We start from the raw sequence: 24,772 nt of genomic DNA, 5'->3' as shown, positions 1-24,772 counted from the left end.
AGGAACAGTTGCAACATCTGTTCCGGATCCACCACAGAGCCAGAAGCTAGCAGGCAGCATGGGCAAGAGGTGGATAATCCCTCAGAACTCTGCTAGGAACCTTGAGAGAAGCACAGTAAACCCCACTGTCTACTGAGTACTGAGTATGCATTCGATACCCCAGAGTTAGAGGGGACAGTCTCCCTGTGCAGAAATAACCACAGATGGGCTGGCAGTGGCTCAGCAGATGAAGACCTGATGGTCAAAGTTTGATCCCTGGGTACCACATGGTGGAGGGGGAGTGGCAACCTCTCAAGGTTATACTTGTATCTACTCATATCTGTATGTATGCACACATACATATACATACACAAAACAAGTACATGTAATTAAAACAAACCCCACACATATGGTCACACAAATGGTTTGTGTTCCAATTACCAATGTTATAGTGATTCAGGCTTAAACATGACCTTGTGCTTGCCTCCTTCCCATGTAAAAAGGGGCGTCAGGTGGGGGTTGAGTCTCGGTGTTGCTGTTACTCAGTGCCAGCTAAGTAATGTTAGGCCACGTTCTAAACACTTCTGATATGCCTGCCCCAACTGAAAACAGAGATTATAGAAGCTACTTTCCACAGCAGCATTTGCTACACTTGAGAGCGACCCTGCTGGAACAGGCCATGCTACTGTATCAAAGGACTGTCCTCTCCCTGACTGAGCACATCAAAAGAATCTTTGCTCAGCTGCTTTTCCAATTCTGCCTTCCTGGGGACTTTACTGTTCCCTTCACAGGGAGCCTCAGCTTGCTCCCACTTTGCGATGCTTGTCTGAGGACGGGTATGGCGATTTTCTCCAAGTTCCCAGGTGAAAGACAGATACAGTGATCATGTTTGCATGGAATCTTTCAACCTAGCCAAGTTATATAGCCAGATAGGACCCTGAGGGAGGGAGTAGGGTAATCCTTTCCTACAGCATCCTAGGGGAGAGAAGGGATCAGAACAGTTGGCATTTTAATTACTAATGTAGACACAATCTGTTTACCTGAAAACCAAACCCAAACCTAAACCAATTAGACCCTCTAATGCATATTTTAAGAAGAGCAAAGGAGACTCTTAAGAGGTTAAGTCATCTAGCCAGCCTGGTGGAGGCTGTGGACTCCACCTGTAGGCCACTAGCTTGTCTTTCAATCTACATGCACGGATGCCTGCGGACTGTTTAAAATCAGCAGCGTACAGTTTCAGAACGGGGGTGGGGAGAAGAGGAGGGGGTCCCTAAAAGGGCCGGTGGAACGAACAGATAGGAATACACGTGGCCTTTGCATTTTGTCTGATGTGAGTGCTTTTAAGGTAGGCGGGGACTGGCAGAGGGGTTTCAGGCATCAGTAAGATAAGTAAATAAAGTTAGGAGATAAGACCGTTCTGAAGGCCTGAACGGAGCAGAGGAGTGAAGGCCGATAATTGGTACCGAGGTGTATTTCAGGGCCGTGACTCTGGCAGCGGGGGTGGGGTGGGAGTGTGTGTGTGGGGGGGGTGGAGGTTGTCTCACGAAGGAATTCGGAGAATGGGAGGAACCCGAGAGCTGCAGAAGGAAGCGCCAGTACTTGCAGAATACACCAGATGCTCTTCCTGTTCCGTCTTCCCACCCCAGCCTGGAACAATGTCATTTATTTGAAATTACTTTTAAAAATTTCTCAAGATACCTTTAAACCCCCCCACGTCTTATTTTTCCTCCCTTTGTCTTAGGCGAACCAGGGCAGCCTTGCTGGGAGGCCTTCCTGCCTGACCTTCACCTGGTGGGGTGAGATCTGGCCTTTTCAGTCAAAGGAAAATTCCTGTCGCCTGAGGGGTCAAGAGGCCAGCAAGTGGCCTCTGGCTTGGACAAGGAATTGCTCAGTAGGCCTAGGCCCTGGCTTATCCCAGAGACATGGTTTGTCCACCTCGGAAAGGGATCTTCCCACTGGTATCGGGCAGCTCAGGGGACCCTGCTCCATTCAGGCCCCCACGGCTGCCTCTTCGGTAGTGGTCCCAATCGGACTCCTGGACTTTACCGGGAGATCGGACTCCTGGACTTTACCGGGAGGTCGGACTCCTGGCGAATGGCCGGGTTCCTTCTAGCCTCCCTTCGTTCCTGACTCTGCCTTTCTCCCGTAGAGAGCCGGGATCCCGAAGCATCCCTCCCGGGGACTTTCCAGGCTCGTTGTTGCTCCAGGAGGGCGCTGCCCTGACCGTGCCTGAGCTGGGGGCCTGCAGGGCCTCAGCGGAGGGGACCGTGACTCACCGCCCGTAACCCAACACCGCTGGGCCTCCTTTCCCCGGCCTCCCCCCCAGCTCTCGCGGGCCTGGCGGCCTCCGCTACACCATAACAAAAAAGAAGTGTGGCCCAGGAGGCTGCAGCCCCCGGCCACGGAGCGCGCGCCTAGCTCAGTGCGTCGTCGCCTCTGAGGCCTCGGGGGCCCGGTGAGCTTTATCCCAGGCCGATCGGCCCAAGCTAGCTGCGGATCTCCCGCAGTAGCTCCGGAGGGTGAGCGCGGGGCGCTCAGGGAGGGGACGAGAGCACTGACGACCCTCACCCCTCCATCTCGACCCCACCCGGCGAGGACAAAGCGGCCTGGTCGCCGCCCCGGCCTGCGCCGCGCTGCACAAAGAGTGAACGGCGACACGCACCCCGCCCCCTCCCTGCGCAGTGGCTCGGCGCGGAGGTGGGGACACCCGGGCGCCCGCCCCGCGCTCCCCTCTCGCCCCGCCCCGTCTGCGCGTCCTCCCCGGCGCGGGGGCGGGGGGCGCGGCGCCCCACATAACACTCCTCTCCAGCGCGCGGAGCCACCCTCTCCCCTCCTTCTCGCCAACACCGCCGCCCTCCCCGACACCGCTGCCACCTCGCCGGACGCTCCGCAGATTGCCGCGGCCGGCCAGGGGGCGGTGCGCCGAGCGTGCGCGCCCGGGACGCCAGATGTGCAGTCGCCGCCGCCGCTAGTGCCCCAGCGGCAGCCAGAGCCAGGTCGGGTCGTCTCAGCAATGCTGCTGCGGGGGCGACCTTGAACGCACCCCGGTTTCCCTCGGCGGGGACCACCCCGAGTCCCTGCGCCGGGTCCTGTCCTCTCCAGCTCGGCTCGTCCCGCGCTTGGTCATGGAAGGGGCGGCAGTGTCCGCGGCCGGGGATGACTCTGCGGTGGAGACTGGCTTGCCCGGCTCTCCGCGGGAGGCGGTGGCCGGGGCGACTGCAGCCCCAGTGGAACCCAGGAAGCCGCACGGGGTGAAGCGGCATCACCACAAACACAACTTGAAGCATCGCTATGAGCTGCAGGAGACCCTGGGCAAAGGTACCTACGGCAAAGTCAAGAGAGCCACAGAGAGGTTTTCAGGCCGAGTGGTGAGTAAGGGAAATCGCTGGAGGGGTTCGGGCTAGTTCCGTGATGGACCATGACGGGGGAGACGGTCTGGGGACATCACACCGCCGGGGCTCCCTCCACCAAGGGGTGTCTCGGCAGAAGCCCCCTAGTCAGACTCCTCACTCACCTTACAGTACCCCGTGACTCAGGTGTGTGTCTCTGAAAACACTTGTTAACATCCTTTCTGCACTTATTTTGGGGGCTTCCCCCGCCCCCCTTTTATCCCAGCTAGCATAGTGTTTAGGTTTCGCAAAGCTTTTTGCAGCTTTGGGAACGTGGGGTCTTCCCCGAAGACACACCTTCAGACCTTGCCCCGGAGTTCCTTATTTGTACAACTCCAAAAAGACCTACATCCTCAGCCGTGAAGCTGGACCCTCAAGCGCTGGACCCTCTGTAGTTGCTCCGGACAACCCCCCCCACCCCCCACCCCCGCTTCTTTCCCATCTACCCGCAGCCTCACTTCTCTGCATCTTTTCACTGGGATGACCCTGATGCTGCTCTTGCTGCAGAAGACGACAGACTCCTTCTGCCTATCAAACCTAAAAGCCACTACTGAATGCCTGATTTTTTTTTTTTTTTTTTTTTTGACAGTTTGCATTCCAGCCTCTGGCAAGCATGACATGTCCAGGGCAGACCCAGAGCGGATTTGCAGCAGTCTCGCTTGCCTTACCAGGTCCTGGCTGCAGGACTACTTAATTGTTCAAGGGGTCTGGCCCGCTGCCCCTGTGACAGTTGAAGGCTCTGCCGGGGTGCCTTGGGGGCTCAGAATGGTCCAACTTTGGATTGTTGTCGATTTCCTCTCTGCAGAACAGGCCCTTGAAATCCACACTGCTTGTGGCCAGAGTTGGATTCAAAGTGACTGTTGCAGAAAGAGTTTGTGTGCCGTATGGCAGAAATTAACACGGTTCTTTGATTTAAAGCATATCAGATGTACTTTAATCGATTTAGGGCCAAAGTCAGAAACTATGACGCTTCTCTTGTGCCGTTTTGGGGGTGCTCAGAGGGGATGCTGTTGCTTAAAAAAACCTAACCAGCGGCAAAGCCAAGCGTCAGAGCGTTGGCGTTATTTCTTGTATAGAGATTTTTCTGTGGAAACTGATCGCAGTCTGCACGGTTTGCTCTGGTAATCTCAAATATGTGACCAGCTGCATAGCCCTACCATTCTCAGATTCACCGTCCAGGTTGACATGATTTATCATTCTTAAACAGCCGTTATCAGTGAGTTGGAGATAAAAGCTGTGTTCATAAACTGTTCTGCTGTGCATGAATTCTGTGGCAAGCTGAGGAGCAATTGTGCAGGTGCCCTTTGCTGTAGAGGCTGAGAATGGGGGCGTGGTGGTTGCAGAGGTACTCTCTGACGATGGGAGAACCCTAAGAGCACACTTCATTCAGGTTTTTCTTCTGAGGTGATATTCCCCAGGCTGGATGTTGAATAAGCAAAAACTTAGCGTAGCTCCTTCCCCCTTGTTGTCAAAATAGCTGCTGAAGAATCGCGCTGGGAAGTTGGAAAGCCTGGTAATGAAAAACAGACGCAGTCTGAGGTGCAGGCTGAAGATGTGAGGGGGTCGGGTGGGGAGGGCGGTCTGGAATCTGTGGTGGGCACCCTCGCACCTAAGTGATCATGAGTCAGCTCAGCCGGGCTTTGAGTCTTTGTGGCATACGGTTGCCTGCTGAGCTCCATTGTGGCTCCCAGTCAGGCGTTCTTCTAGATGTCTGATCCACAGGCTGGGTTAGACTTGCATTGGTAGGCAGGCGCCTGTCTTCCTCTTTTGGTGGGTGTCTGGAAACATTCTGCCAGGATTTAGCGTCTCGGCCACTAGGGGGCGCCCAGAGAACGACAGAGGCTCGTTTCTCCTCTGCAAGACCAGTCTGCTGGTATTGTCTGGTTCACCCTCCCATTGTGCTATTGATTTCAGCGAAATCTCTTGTTTTATTCAAAAATTATGTAAAGATTTTGAAGCTGGCAGCCGAATTCAGGCCCAGGAAAACTGGCAGCTACCAAACGGCTTCGCTTCTCCATGGGGTTGTTTTCTACTTGATAGCTAAGTTGAGAACGTTAGCAAGAGCCTCTGGGGTGTGTGTGTGTGTGTATGTGTGTGTGTGTGTGTGTGTGTGTGTGTGTGTGTGTGTGTGTGTGTGTGTGTGTGTAAGAATCCTCCTGGGGCCTGCATCCTCCTCTGATGAGTACACCGTTCACAGTTGGCAGCCAAGCCTAAGTGAAGAATCAGAATAGTCAGGTGGAAAATTCCCCATGTCTGGCTGAATAGAAAGATAATAGAAGCAAAACCAAACCAAAACAAAACAAAAATACTGGTCAGCATTGCACTTGCCTATTCTGTGCTTGGTGACTCAGTGTCAAGAGCGACAACAACAACAAAAATTTATGAGATTAGTGTGACATCCTCGACTTGTCTCAGAGCTTCCCTTGAGGAGGCTTAGGAAAACACTGACTTAATTCTGTCGGCTCTATTTTTGGGTGGATTTCCAATTGATGCTTTAGTCCAGCCCCTTTGAGAGCAGCTTTCAGGGGGAGTAGGGGTACTCACCTGTTCTGATATCGGAAATCAGGTTCTGGGTATTGATGCTTGGGAAATCAGTATTCCTGCCTAAAGTGGGGGTCCTGCTCCCAGAGGAGAGTCACCGTAGCTACCTCAACTCCTCAAAGAGACTTACAGTCAGGAGCTAGAAGCCGGCTAGTTCAGTCCTCTGCATGGTCCAAGCATCTCCTTTTCCTTGTCCCCAAATGTAGTCTCACAGCTTAAGCACGGAAGGCAGGCACTTACGGGCGCTCAGGACAATAAGCCTAACTTTGGGACAGTCTTACAGAAAGGCTCAGAGCCTTAGCTGGCATTCAAATCCTTGACTGAGTGAGCCCTTACTGGCATTGGAGCCTTAGGGAAGCTATTTAATGGTGAGATCCCATTTTCCCCATCTGGGAAGTAAGATGCCCAGAGTGCTGACTTCTTGGGTTTTGGGGTTTGTAGAAGTGGCCAGTGTTAAGTGTCAAAGGTGAAAGTGAAGCACTCTAGCGTTTCTTCTTTGTGGATGATCTTTCCTATTCTCACTTACGATTTTATCTAGATTTTTAAGGCTGTCGGAGAGAGACAGGTTGCATTGGGCAATTAGCCTTACATCTTCTGTGTGGGGGAGGGGGAGGGGGAGGGGAGGGAAAGGAGTTACTCACTTTGCCAGGGTAGTTAGATTAACGAGGGAGGCACGGGTATAGGAGGGTATAGGAGTCTACCAGATACGATCTGAATGTGTTTCTACAGGGTTGAATTTGGGCCCCCTTTATTGCACAACCTTTGTTTGGGTGAAGTTTTGGGCAGGCTGTGGGATGAACTTCTGGATCATAATAGGGCATGAACTCTCTGGGAGCCAATTCCTCAGACCTTCAGGGCACGCAAAGCATTGCTAAAACAAACATAACACAACAAAACAAAAAAATTGAACCCAAACCCAAACAGCTTTTGGGGGTGCATTTGACCCAAGTGAATATCACAAGTGTAAACTCTTGCCAAAAGCGAGTCCCTGAGCCCAGCAGTAACAAACTGCGCGTCTGAGAGACAAGTCGGCCTGTCAAACTACACATATGGGCAGAGTGGCTGAGGTGCTCTGCTAGAGCCACATTTTAAGCCCAGTTTTCAGAGTATCAGAGATCTTGGCCAATGCGTCACCCTGACCTGTCCCAGAAATTTTAAGTGATTTTTTTTTTTCACACCAGAAGTGACTGAGCTTAGGTGATTCCGGGAGGCTGTTCTTTGGTCCTCGTTCCTTCGGGGCGTACAGTAGCAGCACTGCCGCCTACCTGAAAATAGTGAGTGGATTCTGTTAGTGTGGCTGAGATTTCAAACTGTCTGCCACACACATTCACCGTGTTTGGTGTGGAGTGAGGTGTGAGTGGGAGCTTCCTGTCTGCCAGAGGACATGGAGGGAACTGTCAGGCCAAGCTGCCCGGTCCCTAGAAGGTGCCATCACTTCAGGGGATGAACAAGCTCAATGGAGCTTAGTTCATTAAAGTGAGGTGTGTGTGTGTGTGTGTGTGTGTGTGTGTGTGTGAACATGTAAGAATGTGTGTGTGTGTGTGTGAACATGTAAGAATGTGTGTATGAGTATGTGTGTGAACATGTAAGAATGTGTGTATGTGTGTATGTGTGAACATGTAAGAATGTGTGTATGAGTATGTGTGTGTGTGAGAGAGATTATAAAAGAGTATGTGTACACATATGTGTGTGAGAGAATATGTGTGTGTATGTGTGGGTGTGTGTGAATATGTAAGAATGTGTGTGTGAATAGAGTATGTGTGTGTGTGAGAGAGATTATAAAAGAGTATGTGTATACATGTGTGTGTGAGAGAGGATATGTGCGTGTGTGGGTATGTGTGAGAAAATAGGTAAGAATATGTGTGTGAGAGAAAGAGAATATGTAAAAGAATATGTAAAACTGTGTGTGAGCCTGTGTAAGAATATAAAAGTATGTGTGCCCATGCATGTGTAAGAGAATATGTGTGTGTAAGAAAAAGGTGTGTGTATGTCTTCCTTTGTGTGTCTCTGTGTGTGAGTGTGTATGTCTCTGTGTGCATCTCTGTGAGTGTGTATGTCTCTCTGTCTCTCTGTGTGAGTGTGCATGAGAGAGAGATTATGTAAGTGTGTGTGTCCATTTGCCTATGTGTACAGTATACATGTGGCTGTACACGGTCATCTGGGTAAACCTGTGGAGACTGGAGGAAACCTTTAGGTGTCACTTCCTTGGCTCACTTTTTGTTTGAGGGTGTCTCTCACTGGCCTGGAGCTGGTAGGATAGTGGAGTGGCTGGCCAGCCCCGGGGGCTTACCTGACTGTCCCTCTCCAGTGCTGTGATTACGAGATCGTGGTCCAACCTGTGGATCAAACTCAGGTCCTCCTAACTGCCCAAGTCATAGATCAACTGTGCCACCTCCCAGATGCCACCAGCCGAACTTTAGAGACATGCTCCCTGATTTGACCCTCACCTCTCGGAGAAAATATATCAGTCCGTGAAGAGTTGAGCGTCACAACTGGACGGCATCTCCTAAGTCTATTTGGAAACCTGTTCCTGCTGGAGAAATCAAGATTTCTTTATGTCACACAGCTGGTGACTCTGGACGTTCCTCTTTGCCAGTGGTGCGGGATCAGCTGTGGGCTGACTCTTTCATGAGGTGGGTTCTTACTGTAGTTCAGGAAGTGAATGGAGAGGCAGGGCTGTGACAACCAAGTCTCCTAGGATGCCACCAAAGGCAGATTCACAGAGCAAAGGACTATCACGAAGGGGTAGAGACAACAGGTTAGCATCCGTGACCTCATAGAGCACTGAGATTTGCTGGCAGAAGACACGGCTGGTAAGGAGTAAGTGTTAGTGGAAGTCTGCAGACAGACAGCCCTGCCCTGCACACACCCTTCGCTAAAGTACAGCAGAGACGAGGGGAAGCCAAGTATTGCTAAAGCTGACCCTGGATGTGGGTTTCAGGAGCCTGGGACCAGGTACTGTGGAATGTGAGGTTTATTCTGGGGTGCAGTGGGGTGCAAGATTGGCCAGGTAGTCGGGGGCAGTGAGAATTGATAATCGTAGCAGTTTTGGTGCTTCTGTTTATTGGGGGTGTGGCAGGTATGCGCCGACTGATTGAACTCCTCCACACATCTCATCACCCCATTTTATGGAAGAAGGAGACGAGGCCTAGTGAGGTTGTTCAGCTTCAGCAGTGAGAGCAGGGCTTGTACCCAGAAACCTTGGCCGTAGCTCGTTTGGAAGTAAGCCGAGCTGGAGGCAGGTCATGGGAAGGTTCTGTGCCAGGAGACCTGGGGTGTTGGGGTGTTAGCATGGAGCAGAGAGAGTTCCGGTTTTGCTGAGGAGATAAGAATTGGAAACATCTTGGGAGAGAGGATGGCGAGGTGATGCTTCTTGGACACCTCACCCGGACACACACTGTACTGCATTCTCTGTGCCCCAAATAACCTGTTCCTGAACGCCGGGTGGGGGGCATTCCATGGGGAAACAAGTTCAGTTTCTTAGCTTATAGTAAAACAAGCATCCACAGTGCGCCAGGGTTTCTTGCCAGGATGTGGCGAGAGATAAGCAGCCCAGTCAAGGTTTCTTGTCTGTGTTACACCCTGTCTCACTGTCTTGAGACTGTCCCACACTGCCGTCCACCAGAGATGCCTTGCTGAGCTCGAAGTGGGCCCCCAACCAAGACTTGTGGGATGGAACAAGGACTATCAGAGAGGTGTAGAAGTGAGGCTTATCTTCCCTGACCCCGAGAAACATTTGCATTAGCTGGCAAGGAGACACAGACTGGAGATGAATGGTTGAACAGAGAGAAGTCTGCAAAAGACAGGCAGACCCCCTTCCCTGCACAAATTCCTTTGCTGTTACACTGGCTCACGCATTCGTCAGGGAGAGACGTATATCCAGGGCTTTGTCGGGTTCCTGGCTGCGGCTTCCTGTCCTCAGCGGCTCCAGAGTCAGACAGCCGAACTCTCATTCGTCTTCCCCACATGAAAGTCTCGGAGCATCTGTAAGTTATGATTTGTGAAGTATCTGCTTTAAAGCAGAATGCATTTATCACTGCACGGGTCCAGACGCCACTGGCAAGTGCAGCATTGAGAAGACCCAAGCCCCCAGGAGAGGAGGGGCTGGGCCAGATGACCCACCCATGAGTGGAGTCTGGCTGAATTGATAAAATTCCCTGGAAACGGCCCAGGAGCAGCCAGATGTTGGCTTCATGGCGGGATTCCTCAGTAAACTTTTGACTGTATATAAAAACTAGGGCTGGGTGATTTCACTCCTAGGTCTACCCAGAAGAACTATTAAACACATGTCCGCATACAGTGTGTTCACAAAGGGTTGGAACAGCATCAACCCTATGCTTCCTTAAGTGGAAGGCACAGAAAGGGTCCCCTCCCCATGAATGGAAACATGCAATGTGGCACATCCACATTACATAGAACAGTCTTGTGATCTCTTGAGTAATCTCACCTACTGAGTATTCATGGAACGTTATTCAGCAATGAAAAGAAACAAAGGGCTTCATGCTGCACTGTGGAGTAACCGGGAAGACACCGTGCTAAGTGGAAGAAGCCAGGTAAGAAAGCCCCCATGATTCTATGTCTGTGAAATCTCCAAGGTGAGCCAGCCCACAGGATGGGAAGATTAGTGACCAGCAGGCCCAGTGGTGGGCTTGACAGGAGAAGGAGGGTCGCTGCTAACTGGTGTGTTTATTTGGGGCTCGTGAAAATATTTTACAACAATAATGATAATCACACAGACTTTGAGAATAGACTGAAGAGCCCTGAATCGTGTACTTTAAAATGAGGGAATTGAAGGACTTGTGGGGCATATTTCAAGAAAACTGCTGTTTGGAAAACGTGGGTCTTTGGGGCAGGGGGTGGTGATGACTGGAGAAGGCCGTGTCTGTCAGGCCTTTGAGATGTCAGACCTGCAAAACTCTCATTGTATCTAAGAAGTGGACAGTGGCATCCTGCTTGCCTTGGGACACACACACACACACACACACTCACACACACATGCACACATATACATACACATACACACATTCATACATACATACTCATACACAGACATATACACAGACACACATACATGCACACTAATACACACATACACACATATATACACATACATAAACATATAACATACATACTCAGACATACATACATACACATACACTCACACACACAGACATACACACACTCACACACATACATACACACACATACATACACACTCACACACAGACATATACACACATACATACATACTCACACACAGACATATACACATATACACTCATACACACAGACATACACATACATACACAGACACACACATACTCACACACACTGACACACTCATACACACAGACACCCACATACTCACACACACTGACACACTCATACACACAGACACACACATACTCACACACACTGACACACTCACACACACACACATACACATTCATACACATGCATAAACACACACACACATCTTGGAGATAGACTGTACCCTTACCCCACATATCTCACCCCAGTCCTTGACAGCAAGATGACCTTGGGGTTACTGTACTTTGGCTGGGTCTTATCTGATGGCTTTTTGAGAAGATTCAATGAGATGATGTAGTTAAGCCCACTGTCATGTAGGGTGACAGTGCCATGCACACTGCCAGGGTAGTGCCAGCCTAAAGGACACCTTCTGTTCATTTGCCAGTCATGCTGTGCAGGGCATGCCCATCCCTGCTTGGCAAACCCAGGAAGTAGCCATGTCTGATCCGTTCCTCCGTGTGTGCATCCCTGATGTGGAACTCACGGACCTTTCTTCTTCCCACTGAGCTGGACTGTTTCAAGTGTACTGACGGTGGGCTCAACCGACTCTGTGGGGATGGTGTGGTTAATTCATGCCACTGAGATACCTAGAATTTACCCAGAATTTAGGATGTAGCATGTAATCCATCTGCAATATCCAGAGAATGCCATCAAGGGGCTGAATAAGAAATCCTAGCAGTGTGGTAGACAGTCCTAGACCCACACCCTGCCTGCTTCTCAGTAGGTCCCGGGAGAGCTGCATGTTGTTTTGGTTAGTGAAAGCACATCTCAACATCTAATCGTTTAGAATCAACATTTGGGTGGACTTGGAGGCTTTCAATGTAGAACCCGTGGCACAGTAGGACCTTAGACGAGTTGGCTATTAATTTTATTACCGATAAAGTCTGGGTTGAAGCTTTGTCTTGAAAATAGGCTGATCTGGGTTTGGTGCACATCCATGATCCTGAGGCTTGTGACAGCAGGATCTTGAAACTGTTCTTTCCTGGGGGTGGCTGTAGTGGAAAACCCAAAAGCTTTGGCTCGACCCTTGGCTCTCTCCGTCAGAATCCTTCCTTGGGTCCCCGGGACTCAAATGTCTTCTCTGTTTCTGTGCCCCAGCTCAGCGTTTGTAGGTTGGATGTCGGTGTGTAGAGACCCCATTGTTTACCATCTACCAGGGCAGAGGCAGGATGCTGTCTGACTGATGGTGTATGATGGTAGGAATCCCGTGAGAATGAATGAATGAATGAATGAATGAATGAATGAATGAAGAACTGCAGGAGTCCCGTAGCAACAACCCTGAGAAGGCTGGAGGCAGCAGGAAATTCCCCTGGGGCCGCGTCACCCTCCTCTCTCCACCATGCACGGAGTGGACCCGTCAGCGTGGCTCTCCATGCTGCTACTGTGTGGCTGGAGAGAGGAGGAGGCTGAACTGTCCACAGCCCGCATCCTTCTTATGGGCTCTCCTGAGCTCTGCACACTCCTTGCCTGGGCTGCTCCCGTGCTCTCAGGCTTCCTCTGGAGGTCCCAGCCTTCTGCCCCACCCCCCGCCCCCTGAGTGAGGATCTGAGAGTGCAGGCTGTAGGTATAGAAGTCATCTTTGAGGTTTCCAAAATGCTCTTCCCAACTTGTAGATCAAGCACCCGAGGAACGCTAAACCAACTGGACTGTGGGATTTGTGTGTGCCTTGGAAAAAAAATACCACCGTGAGCAACCTTTCGCTCCAGAGAAGAATCCCACGGCATTTACTTCAGTTGGCGATGCTGAAACTTCTATCAGGAAGACACAGAGAAGAGGCTGTGGAAGATTTTATTAGCTCCTTTTGTGGAGGGGCAGAGTCGGGACTCGGTCATTTAATTTCTATTCTTTTGAATGGCAGTTTAGAAAAGGACTTAATACCTTCAGTGGTCTTCTTTCCCAGCCTGCTTGTGCCCAGGGTCTGACCAACAGTGTTCTCAAGGACCACAGGGACCTTTAAAAACTGTTGTTTAAAGATTAAAAACATGTACGTGTGCGTATGGATGCTTGCACGCCTGTATGCCACCTGTGTGCAGTACCAGAACAAGCCAAAAGAGGGCACTGAATTCCCCAGAACTAGAGTTACCGATGGTTGTGAGCCTTCCTGTGGCCGATGGGAACTAAACCGAGATCTTATGGAAGAACAACTCATGGGCTTAACTCCTGGGCCACTGCCACATCTCTCACCCAGGCCTCTGACTGCAGAAGCTAGAGTGTATGCTTGCTGACCGTCTGCCTTGGGAACCAAAGGATGCTCATATCCTAGTCTGCTCAGATGGTGACAGGGAGGCCAGTAATCAGAAATCTGCACCCCTTATAGTGTGACTGCTTTTTTGGGGATGGAATTCTCCCAGGGAGTGTAAGATAAGGTCCCATTTGCCTCCACACCTTTGGCAGCCAGCATGCAATTTTGGTGAACATAGCAGGTGCCTAATGCCACCTTATGACTTCATAAATGACTTCAGCTCTCTTAGTAGGTCTACACTGAGATCTGGAGAACCTGTCTTGTGCCTGTCAGTAGTGGGCAGTACCGCCACTGTTGACATAGAATTCATGACAGAACATTTGCTGAGAGCGATGCCCAGCTCGCCACACGGACTGGCACTAGTTGGGGTTCACGTGTGTGTGTGTGTGTGTGTGTGTGTGTGTGTGTGTGCTCACATCCTGCACAAGTGCCTGGAAAGAATGTCACTCTTGTCTAAGTTCCAGAGGGTCTTGGGTCTGACATGAGTGAGACCGGAGGTTTTGGCTGCCCTGCCCTTGCCTTTGAATTTGCATATGTAGACCCTGTGGGTGGGAAACATAAGTGTTCTGGGACAGGTTAGCTCCATGGTTGCTGGTGGCAAATGGGATTGGGGTCAGTTACCCAGGGCAGAGGGAGCAATCTCCAGAGCAAGGATGTCTTCTGGTCATCTCGAAGACTTCACTAATAGGTTTGCTACTGTTTCACTCTGGGAGCTGAACAGATGGTCTGGTCATTTCTGCTCATTTGTCCTTGCTCAGGCCCTGTGCTCGGCACCTGAGTGCCATTACCATACTCTCAGAGAGATGTGGCCAAAGAGGGAGCAGGGGCCACACCAGTTATCACTCAGATGTGGGGATGGGAATGCAGCCCACATCCGCTTGAGCTCTAAGTGGGGAGCTCTCGCTGCTTCCCAAGGAGTAGGAATGTCTCCGCCATTTTTTTTCTGTGGCAGTCTCTCCCAGGCAAAAGGGTAGAGATGTTTCTTTAGATGTTTGTTGAGCTCTTTTGTGTACTAGACCCCTTTACTGGGTACTGGGAAGGAGCAGGTAGGGGGCAAGCCAGGCCCAAGGAAGCTCTCTGAATCTCTTGATTCTAGAATGTGTGTCTAACCCTTGCTATTTCTAGATCCGTATCTTTATGCTCCATCCCAATCTCTCCTTGCTAGTCTATTTAAGGGGGCTGATTCTCCACCCTCACCCCTGTAATCTAATCCCTCAGAATCTCACTGCCTGTTCGATACCCACTGTACAGTTTTGGCTTCCTGACAGCTCAGTGTCAGTGAACAGAGGTGCTAGCAAACAAGAAGCTTGCAGAGGGCCTCCAGGCAGGGCAGTGCTTCCTAACAGACCTGGACGTAAACAAACTCTCTTCCCTTAGCACAGTGGTGGGCAGAGGATGCTAACAGACCTTGGTTTGCCTGGGGAGTTCTGAGTCCAGCACCTGGATGCCTTCACCCTAGGTGACACATTCATTCTGGGTACACAGAGCCCCCATCTTCATAACAGGGAGCATGTCTCAGGAAAATCAAGTAGAGCACTTGCAAGCTGGTGGCAGGCATTCTGGAGAGAGGGGACGCTAAATGGAAATCTCACTGGGTGACAGCCACTTTCTTGGATGTGTAGGCTGGTCCCAGGACAGAGGGAAGATTCTAGTGGCTGGAAACCTTATTGAGTGACGACAAGCCTGTGCCACGTGCACAAGCTGCCTTTCCCTCCTGTTCTTTCCCTGGTTTTAAATTTTAACTTATGTCCTCCCTCTTTGCTTTCTTTTTTTGAGTATGTGTGTGGTAGGGGGAGGTTGCTGGATTTGGGACCCAGAGCCATGTGCAGGCTATGGTAGTTCTCTAGCTCTGAGCAACAACCCCCAGCATGACTTATTTTGACCTTGAGTTCTTGTCTTTGAATCTGGGATTATCACGATCACCTTGCAGTGGGGATGTCGAGGCTCGGAGGGAGTAGCCAGTGAATGGCTCTCCCCAAATCAGAGCTGGAATCCTAAGGAGAAGCCATCACGACTTAGGGAGATGCATTTGTGAAGGACCTGTGGTGTCAGACACTGCCTCTAGCTTACAGTGGTTTGGTGATCCTGTTTCCTTGGATTAAATTCCAAGCTGTTTGGTAGCTCGAGGCAGGAGGACTGTCAGTTCAAGGCCTACTGAGACAACTCAGTGCTACTCTGTCTCAGAATAAACAGCACAAGAGGCCGGGGCTGTAACTTGGTGGTGGATCGCTTGCTTAGCAGTTGCAAAACCCAGAGTTCAATCCCTGGCACTGGAAAAAAAATAAACCCCAGGATCTTAATGTTCTGGAACTAAGTGAAGCCTGAGAAGAAAAACATTAAGCAGCACAAGCCCCCATTTTTCCAGAAAAGCACTGTTTCTGAAAGGTTTGAAAAGTTACTTTTGTTTGTTTTGAAAAACCCTGTTTTTATCAATGGAGGTGCGGCAGAGAGCCTGGGCTTTGTTGCGCCGCCCCGGCTGAAGAAAGATGGGGTCAGGCTGGACTTTTTACTGCTTTATCTGGTGATGCCATTCGCAAACCACAAACAAAGCAAAACAAGGCAAAAAAAAAAAAAAAAAAAAAAAAAAAAAAAAAGCACACACACACACACAGTAAAAAACAAAACAAAGATAAACAAACCCTCCTTCAAATTATAATAAATATTTAGCATTTCTCCGGTGGCAGCAGTCTGGCATTCCATCCCCCCCACAACGAGTTCTAATTTGATGCAATGTTTGGATCGGCCACCAATTTTCTGGAGGAATTTAAGAGGTTTGTCTTTGTGCTTAGGCTTAACACGAAGAAAACTCATAAAATCTGCCCAATATTCTGGCCCCAGTGAGATGTGCTCCCCAAGGACACAAGGGCCGTCAGTAGAGTGACGGGGAATCTTTATCTTTGGCAGCTTTGGCTAGCAGTGAGGTGTTCTCTGCTTCAGTCCCTGGGGCTTGGCTGGGTTGCCTACCACCTCCAAGTGATCAGGAGCTATAAAAACTCCAGCCAGAGCACAATACCTCACACCTGACTGCCAGGGGGCATCGGAGCATCCCAAAGTGGGCGCGAGGCATGTGATAGCACGGTGGGTGCACTCCCGTTTCTTTGCTCTCATGCCTGATGCTTGCCTTTTCTCCCCTAGTTTTTCTCTCGTGTCTGCCCTAGACCAGCACTGCCAAATGGGGATACCTGTGGCTATGATTAGGATAATAGTAGATTAATTAGTTAACAATAGATCAATCAGTCAATCTATTACTAAGATTAATTGCCATGAAATCAAGGGATAGATTCCGTTTCTTGGCTGCACAAGCCACATTTTAAGTGGCTAGCAGTCCTGTACGGCTGGAGTCTACCATAAGATAGTGCAAGACAGGTCAAGGCTACCAACCCAGGTAGTTCTTTCTGTTTGGCAGAACTTAATGCTTTGTCTCGAGGTAGTAACAGGCTGCACCATTCCACACGACTTCCGGTACTGCCTTCTAAACATCTCTCCCACTGTTTTCCTGTATCCACCCCCCAACCATGTCTAGATGGAAACCTAGGGAATAATATTCACTCATTGAGCTTTTAGATGAACGAGAAAATGTCTGTACCAGCATTGTTCGGTTGAGCACCACACCTCCTAAGAAAACTCAATAAACATGTCTAGGGTTCCCGTTGACTGGAATTGCCGGACATTATTGACGCTGTCCTGTGTGTCAGGCACTGTGCAAGCCTCCAGGGTCTACTGTGATGAGGTTCCTCTAGTTAGGATGCTTATCTCAAACAGTGATTTTAAATTTGGAGGAACAAGCCAGTCAACAGGATGCAGCTGTGAGCGTTCACAGACTCTCTGTGACACCCCCAACCCACCCTTGGTTAGCAGGATTGGGGTAGCCTCTGGTATACTTAGTAACATTTGCATGTTAATTCGGCTGCTCAAGGGATTGGAGGAGAAGGGAGCAGACTACAGTTGGTGCTTTGAGGAACAGCTCTTGATGGCCAGTATTGTCCGGGGACACAGCACAGGTTTTATTTTCTGTCTGTTTTCTAACAAGCAGAGTTCTTGGATATTATCCTGGGCTAGAAGCTGCCCCCTCTTTCCATGTTATCCTAACACGATGTGACAATAGGAACAGTTACGTAAGAGCGATTGTGTGCCCACGACGCTCCAAACAGGCTAAATCGCCGATCTGCATTCATCCTCACGGACGCCTTAAGAGATGCGCATCATCCTGACTTCTGTTTGACACACGGGCGAGCCGAGGCAGAGGAAAGGGAGGCTGTTGTTCAGATGTAGACAGCTTGTTGAGTGGACCTGTATCCTAAACCTCTGTGATACCCCCATCACGGCCTCTGCGCTCCACAGACTCACAGACTTTCTGGAATGCCGGATGTGTGCTCTTCCAGTCGCTGAGAGACAAGTTCAGGTATAGTTAGGAAGGGCTTATTAAGAAAAATAACACATGAGGACATTGTGATCTACAATGTTCTGCCTCTGTCCCCATAGGTCTGTCCCTGAACCTAAGGAACATAATTAATTCATTTGGAGGAAATTCCTATAGACCTACTGTGTGCCAGCCCTGTTTAGCACACAAGGCATATGACTTTCACGTATAAAGACTGTCTGAGCAGGTGTGACCTCAGATCATTGTGCCCCACCCCCCAGCCCCCTGGAGTGGAAAATACCACTTGTAACATGGGTGTCACCAAAGCTCAGGGGCCTTGAGAAGTCCTCATCTAGGTCTGGTCACACTGGGGTCTTGATCCTAGCAGGATTAGCCTCCCATATCTTTGCCTCCCATATGTTTTCCCCTATAGGGACCTAGTTGTCCGAACCATTCCACAGGGCCTGGGCTGGAACCTTTTGCCCTCTTGCATCATGGGCTGCCTGTAACTCAGCAGCTGGCTTGTTTTCTTTCTAGGCCCCTTTGCAGTGACCTTTGCCTGTCTGTTTATTTCAGGGAACTAATTCCATCCGGCAAGTATCGATTCCCCAGGGGCCGCAGAAGCATGTCTGGAGGGACTTCTTTTAGTGGGGTGGCCTGAAATGGCCTCTCGAAGGAGGTGGCAGCTGCTTCCTTTCTGTCATCCCCTTCTCACTTTGCACTCTGACATCTTCCTCCGAAGATTAGTGTTTGAAGCCTGTCGTAATGTTCTTAGACATATGTCTGCATAGTTCTGTCTGTTAGCAACGTTGATAAGAATAGCCATAAGCACGCTTGGAACCATTGTATGGCTGAAGCCTGGGTGCTTTCTAATGCTTAGCTCATCGCCCTGCGTTTGTTCTTAGCAGCAGTGAGGGTGGACGTAAGTCTAAAGCCAGCCTTTTAGCTTTACAAGGGGGAAGTGGTGATCAGACAACCATTTCCTGGCCTTGGAGGATGCTGCGTTTCATGGCATAGAGACTGCAGTGTCCGAGGCTGGTGAGGAAGGCTGAGAAACCTTAGAGCTCCTGAGCATTCAGCCTGCCCTGAGCTGCCGGTGAGGAGATGTAGGAGGAGCTGGAGGACCGGATGTTTAGTGTGGAAACAGTACTTATAATAGAGCGTTCTGGATGCACTCGTGTTTATACGTGATTCCCAGAGGATGGAGCCCATTTGTAGATGAACCAAGTCTCTTCAAAACTGTAGACATGTGCCGAGGAAGCCTTTGTCAGGGAAGCCAGCTGGAGCCCTTTCCTCGGTACCTTCATCTCACTTCTCAATGGTCCTTTAGGTAGCATTTAGGGATCTTCCCGCCGGTCATTCACAGTCTATGTGTCTTCTGCGTCAGCTTGTATTCCTTTTTTGGGGACCTGTTTGAAAGATGAAATTCTCCTTTTCTTGTATTGACAAAAAAAATTGCCCGCTCAAACCCTGAACATTCATGGGACAGAGAAGCTAAAGATTCAAAGAGAAGTGAGCTAACAGGTCTCATGTTTGATGTATAGGATTTTCTTTGTATGTGCGCTCGTATGCAGGTGCATGCATGTGTGTATTCGAGTTTGTGTGTGTGTGTGTTTGGTGCACGTGTGCATGGGTGCGTGTGTACATGCCCTCTTATGTGTGTATTCGTATGTGCATGTAAGTGCAGGTAACCAAGAAGTCCCTGGAGCTGGAGTTTCAGGCGTGTGAGGGCTGCCTGCCAGGAGTGCTTAGATCATAATTCAGGTCCTCTCCAAACGCAGTGTGTGCTCTTAACTTCGATTCGTCTTTCCATCTCCCTCCTCCTTATTCTGGAGACCCTGCGCTCACAGACAAGATGAGGCTGCCTGATCAGGAACCCCCCCCCCAGTCTTCACCTCAACAGTCCTGGGCTTACAGAACCAGAACGACTGTGCCCAGCTTTGACGCGGGTTCTGGGGATTTGAACTCAGGCCTTCTTCGCGCTTATGTGGCGAACGCCTTACTGACTGAGCATCTCCTTATTCTTCTAGCTGCTATGTCTTGATTCTGTCAGAAATGCTGTTTCAGATCCCATTTTCCCGTTTCTCTACATTGTTGGCTGTGCAGTGGAGAAAATTGTTGTCTGCAGGGGCCCAGTAAATGGGTGCTGGGGCATTTCTTGAGGCAGCCTTTCTGAGGGAGTGTAGTCTATTCTTGCTTAATCATCAGAGCTGTGTCAGTTCTGAGAGTGAATCTGATAAAGTTTGGTGTTTTTGAATTACTGGATGAGCCCAGAGCAGGGCCCCTGGGTCATCAACTGGTTAGCATGTGGCTGAGCTGGGTCTCATGACTCAAGGTCACGTGCGTTTCCTATTCTCTCTGTGTTACTTGTGTCTTGCTTAGACTGTGGGTTAAGGGATAAGTCGTTTGGGAATAAAGAAGCCATGACTGTTTGGAAAATTGAAACCAGAAAAAATAGTCTTGCTCCTATTTCCATCATCTAAGTTGCTCAACTGGCAGAATTTCGAACTGCTGCTGCTTCGAGGGAGTAATAAACCGAATTTGTCCTCTAGCTTGCCTGACCAGTCTCTGTTGGAACATCAGTCTTAGATTAGTTCTGAGATGGACTCAGAAACACCCTTGAAAGGGACGTGCATTATTATCAGCACATAGCTTACATTTTACAAGCGGCTTAGAGCCCAGCTCTTGGGAAGAACCGTCTTATTTACTTCATATTCTCTGCAGATGGGGTGTTCACATCAGAGACAGGCTGGCTTCAGATGTCTGCTCCAGGATGTTTTAGCCCAACTGTACGAGTCCATTAAACAAATGTAAGCATTTGAGGGGAGAGCAGAGCTATGTCTCAAACCAAATGTTTTACATGGAGAACATCTGGGGAACATTGATGTTTGTGTGTTTGCTCCATCAGAGCGCAGCTTGCTGGGGCTCTGCTGGGATGTCTCTGGCCCTTGGTGTCTGGGTTTGTCAGTTGTGCTCTGATGGCCTGGTTCTTGTAAAGCACTGCCACAAAGGCAATACTTGGGGTGGAGTGTCTCTGTGTTGCCCCATACTCTGAAGCGTTCTGGTTAGCTCCACATCACAACTTAAGAACGGTTTCATAGCCTGACCCCTCCCACTGATCCCTGGGCTCCAGAGAAAGGAGGTGTGATATAATGCCACTGCCTACTTTACCAGGTGGCTCTGTAGACTGGACACGTGTGACCCAGGGGAAGCAACAGTGGTCACAGAGTCCAAGGATCTGGGTTGAAGCCGTAGTGCTGACCTGTGGGAGCATGAGGCGATCCGTCTTTAGATCGTTTGTCCTTCTGCACAGTAGCCTGTCTCATGAAGAGGCTGCAAGGTGCAGTGGGTTGATGTATCCTTAGAGGCTTGTTTATACAACATGGCCCAGCATAGGTTTATGGCCTTAATCTCAAGTACAAAGCAGCAGATGGAGGCTGCATAGGGATCTGGGAAGACGGACTCCAGCAACCGCTAATCAGTCACTGGACCAGGTTGGTCACAGCAGGGTTGAATAGGAAAGGATTAATTCTTGTAAACATGAAAACCTGGGATAGTTATCCTGACTGATTCATCCCAACTCATTGAGATTCTTTTATAGATTTTGAGGAGGCAGGAGTCAAGACCAAGATGGTCCTAGCTTGTAGTTTGCTTGCTATGCCAGAGGTATTGACCATGAACATTTCCTCTCTCTCTGTTAGATTATATTTAAATTGCGGTGTGGGTAGCACAAATTTGTAGGCGTGGAACAGAGAATGTACACTCTTGAACCTTCATGCAAAGCATTTGTACTGGCTGGTTTTGTGTCAATTTGACACAAGCTGGAGTTATCACAGAGAAAGGAGCCTCAGTTGAGGAAATGCCTCCATGAGATCCAGCTGTAAGGCATTTTCTCAAGTGTAATCAAGGTAGGAAGGACCCAGCCCATTGTGGGTGGTGCCATCCCTGGGCTGGTAGACCTGGGTTTTATAGGAAAGCCAGCTGAGCAAGCCAGGGGAAGCAAGCCAGTAAGTAACATCCCTCCATGGTCTCTGCATCAGCTCCTGCTTCCTGACTTGAGTTCCAGTCCTGACTTCCTTTGGTGATGAACAGCAGTGTGGAAGTGTAAGCTGAATAAACCCTTTCCTCCCCAACTTGCTTCTTGGTTATGATGTTTGTGCAGGAATAAAAACCCTGACTAAGACAGAATGTCAAAAAAAACCCTTTCTGATGTTCCTTCCCCAAGGAAATCCCACAGCAGTGTACCATGAAATTATTGTGTTCCTCAGAGGTATGTATGAGAGGAAGTTTGACAAATCCGGATGAGTTGTAAAGGTGTCATTTTGACCAGTACTGGGCAAGTGAAACTGTCACAGCCCATTCTAACAGAAACTTGTCTGGCGTGCTACAGAGGGTAAGAGCGTGTAAGCCACCCGAAGGGAAGGTCTAGGCCACTGTGTAGAAGTGGGGCAGTGCTTTGTCTAGAGCAGTTTCCCACAGTGGCTTGCTGAGGGAATGGACTATTGCCATTGTATGGAAGAGACATGACTCCCACATCTCCCTTTCTGCTTGTGACTGTGCCCACCTGCCTTCACCGGCCAGATGGATGGTAGAAAGTGGTGCCCACGGATGCATATTTTAAGATGGAAGTGGCCTAAATATGAGCTGGGGAAAAATTTTCAGGTGGGTCTATCTTTATATCCAAAAATTCTGTCTGAGCTCACTTATCAACCACCTTACTTGTCGGCAGGATTGTGCCAGTCACAGGGTCACTGTGGCCAGGGTTTAAGAATATGGTCCCTGGGCTTAGCAACATACATGTCTGCTCTTTACCATTTGTCCCTTACTGTACCAGCAGTCCCCTCCCCTGCCCTCCCCCAGGCTTCGTTTATCTTCACCGAGGAAGTACAATGTTGTTGCAAGGCTGAGAGATTTAACTCAGTGGTACCCAGTGCCAGGCATATACTAAGGCCATGATAACTGGAAATTATTGTGATCACCGTTCTTGATCACCGCGAGTCACCCAAGCGTTCCCCAAGCGTGGTCTCTTTTCACCTCCATTGGAAAGATGTGAAGTTCACAGTGATTGGGAGCAACTGAACATTTAGTGCCTCCGAGACTCATCCCCGAAGACCCAGGGGCAGGTGGCTGTGGCTGGGTTGGTGGAATGAAGTGACCCACTGTGGCCTTGTGTGTTTTTACCTGTCTTTTAGAATTCTCAGAATACATCTTCATGGTAACTCTTTTATGGACTACCCATTGGGTACTTGCTCAGTCCTGGATGTTCTATAATTTGGTTTGGAGAGGCGGTAGAGGTGGTGTCTTAGCATTGTACTGGTTTGAACAGGAGCTATGATCAAGGCAGCTCTTATAAGGACAGCATTTAATTGTGGGCCGGCTCACAGGTTCAGAGGATCATCATCAAGGCAGGAGCAGGGCAGCATCCAGGCAGGCATGGTGCAGGCAGAGCTGAGAGTTCTGTTCCTTCATCTGAAGGCTGCTAGTGGAATACTGGCTTCCAGGTAGCTAGGATGAGGGTCTTAAAGCCCACACCCACAGTGATACACCCACTCCAGCAAGCCACACCCACTCCAGCAAGGCCACACCTAGTAATAGAGTGACTTTCTGGGCCAAGCATATACAAACCATCAGAGGTAGCTTCAGTGTGAATAGAGTTTATGACTAGTGGTGAGGGAAGTGATGGGAGGGGACCTGGTGTCTAACACAAGGCCCTGTCTCAGGACCAATGGAGGGTACTTGGCAGGATGGAAAAGTCAGTTGCAGGTGGTAGAATGTGGAAAGATCCCGGCAGAGAATATGGCTGGCCCAGGCCTCCAGAGAGACAGGGTCACACTCTTTCACTCAGACTCTTCCTTGAGTCCCTAGAATAATCAAAGTTCCCTTCCTTAATTTTCTCATGGGTGGAAAAGCAAGGATGCAGAACTGGCTAAGTCTCCACGGAGTGAGGCTTCAGGAAATGACCCCCCCAAGAGGAGTGGACCCCATAGAGGTGATACTGTTATTCCTTGGGGCTGGCTTTCTGCTGCCACCAGCATTTCTGGGTGAGCTTGTGGGGTGCTAATTAGGGGTCTCTGACGCCCTTTCTGTAAGGGGCGTGAGCTGGGATCAGCCATTTGTTCTCAGTAATGAGCAGCAAGGGTTTCCCGCTGCAGGGAGCAGGGAGCTGAGGCCAGAGGGTGAGGCTGAGGTGACAGATGAAGCCTGTGACCCCCACTCCACTCCACTGTAGCCATTATTCATAATGTTTTCCAATAGCAGGGATTTCTGTCGGGATTAAAAATAACTTCTGACAAATCTTTCCTTTACTTATCACTAAGACCATCCACGATAAAGATAGAAAATACCGGTTTACTGGAAGGGGTGGCTTCCTGTCCCTGCAAGCCTCTCTCCTGCCATGTTCCCCATTGGGTCCCTCCAACCCTGCAGCATCAGGATGAGTCCTGCGTCAGCCCCCTGCCTCTGCCTATATTGTGTTTCACCCCCTCAGAATCTAAGGACTTTGTTCAGACCCCACAGCCAAGGTCGGCTCAGTAGATTCATTTTCTTTCTCTTCGGAAACTGAACTTGGCCTCTTTGGTCTTTTGTGTCCTTTGCCTGTGGTTCAGCAGCTGTCCCGAGTTCATATTTAAAAGTAGCATTTGCAGTTAATTAGGCAAGGATGGGGCCCCCACCCCCACCACAACCTTTGCCCCACCTTCAGCCACACCCCACTCCAGCCACACCCTCACTCCTAGCCCCACCCCACCCCATCCACACCCTCACCCCAGCCCCACCCAAGCTCCACCCAAGCCCCACCCTTTAGTACACTTCACCTCTGACAACAAACCAGGCTTCAGAAATTAGAGCAAGGTTTGGAACCCTCAACAAAAAAAATTAAAAAACAAAAAAACAAAACAAAAACCAAACCGTCGCTCCCACAGCTCTGAGGCCATCGCCCTGGCACTGTGTGTG

At 49.8% G+C, this 24,772-nt stretch overlaps 1 protein-coding gene across 1 annotated transcript in view; it reads left to right on the top strand.

Moving 5' to 3' along the window:
* Window positions 1-2,832: 2,832 nt before the first annotated feature.
* NUAK1 (NUAK family kinase 1) overlaps window positions 2,833-24,772 on the top strand; it is a 60,181-nt gene continuing 38,241 nt past the window's right edge. The window contains exon 1 of the mRNA XM_080935648.1: window positions 2,833-3,347. Within this exon, the coding sequence (XP_080791774.1) occupies window positions 3,105-3,347 (243 nt within the window). The 5' untranslated portion in view covers window positions 2,833-3,104. The remainder of the gene's footprint in view (window positions 3,348-24,772) is intronic.

The sequence above is a fragment of the Micromys minutus genome, assembly GCF_963924665.1.
Source record: "Micromys minutus genome assembly, chromosome: 22".
In the NCBI taxonomy this organism is placed as follows: Eukaryota; Metazoa; Chordata; class Mammalia; order Rodentia; family Muridae; genus Micromys; species Micromys minutus.
The sequence above is the reverse complement of the archived record's forward strand: the minus strand, read 5'-3'. Positions and strand labels throughout refer to the sequence as shown.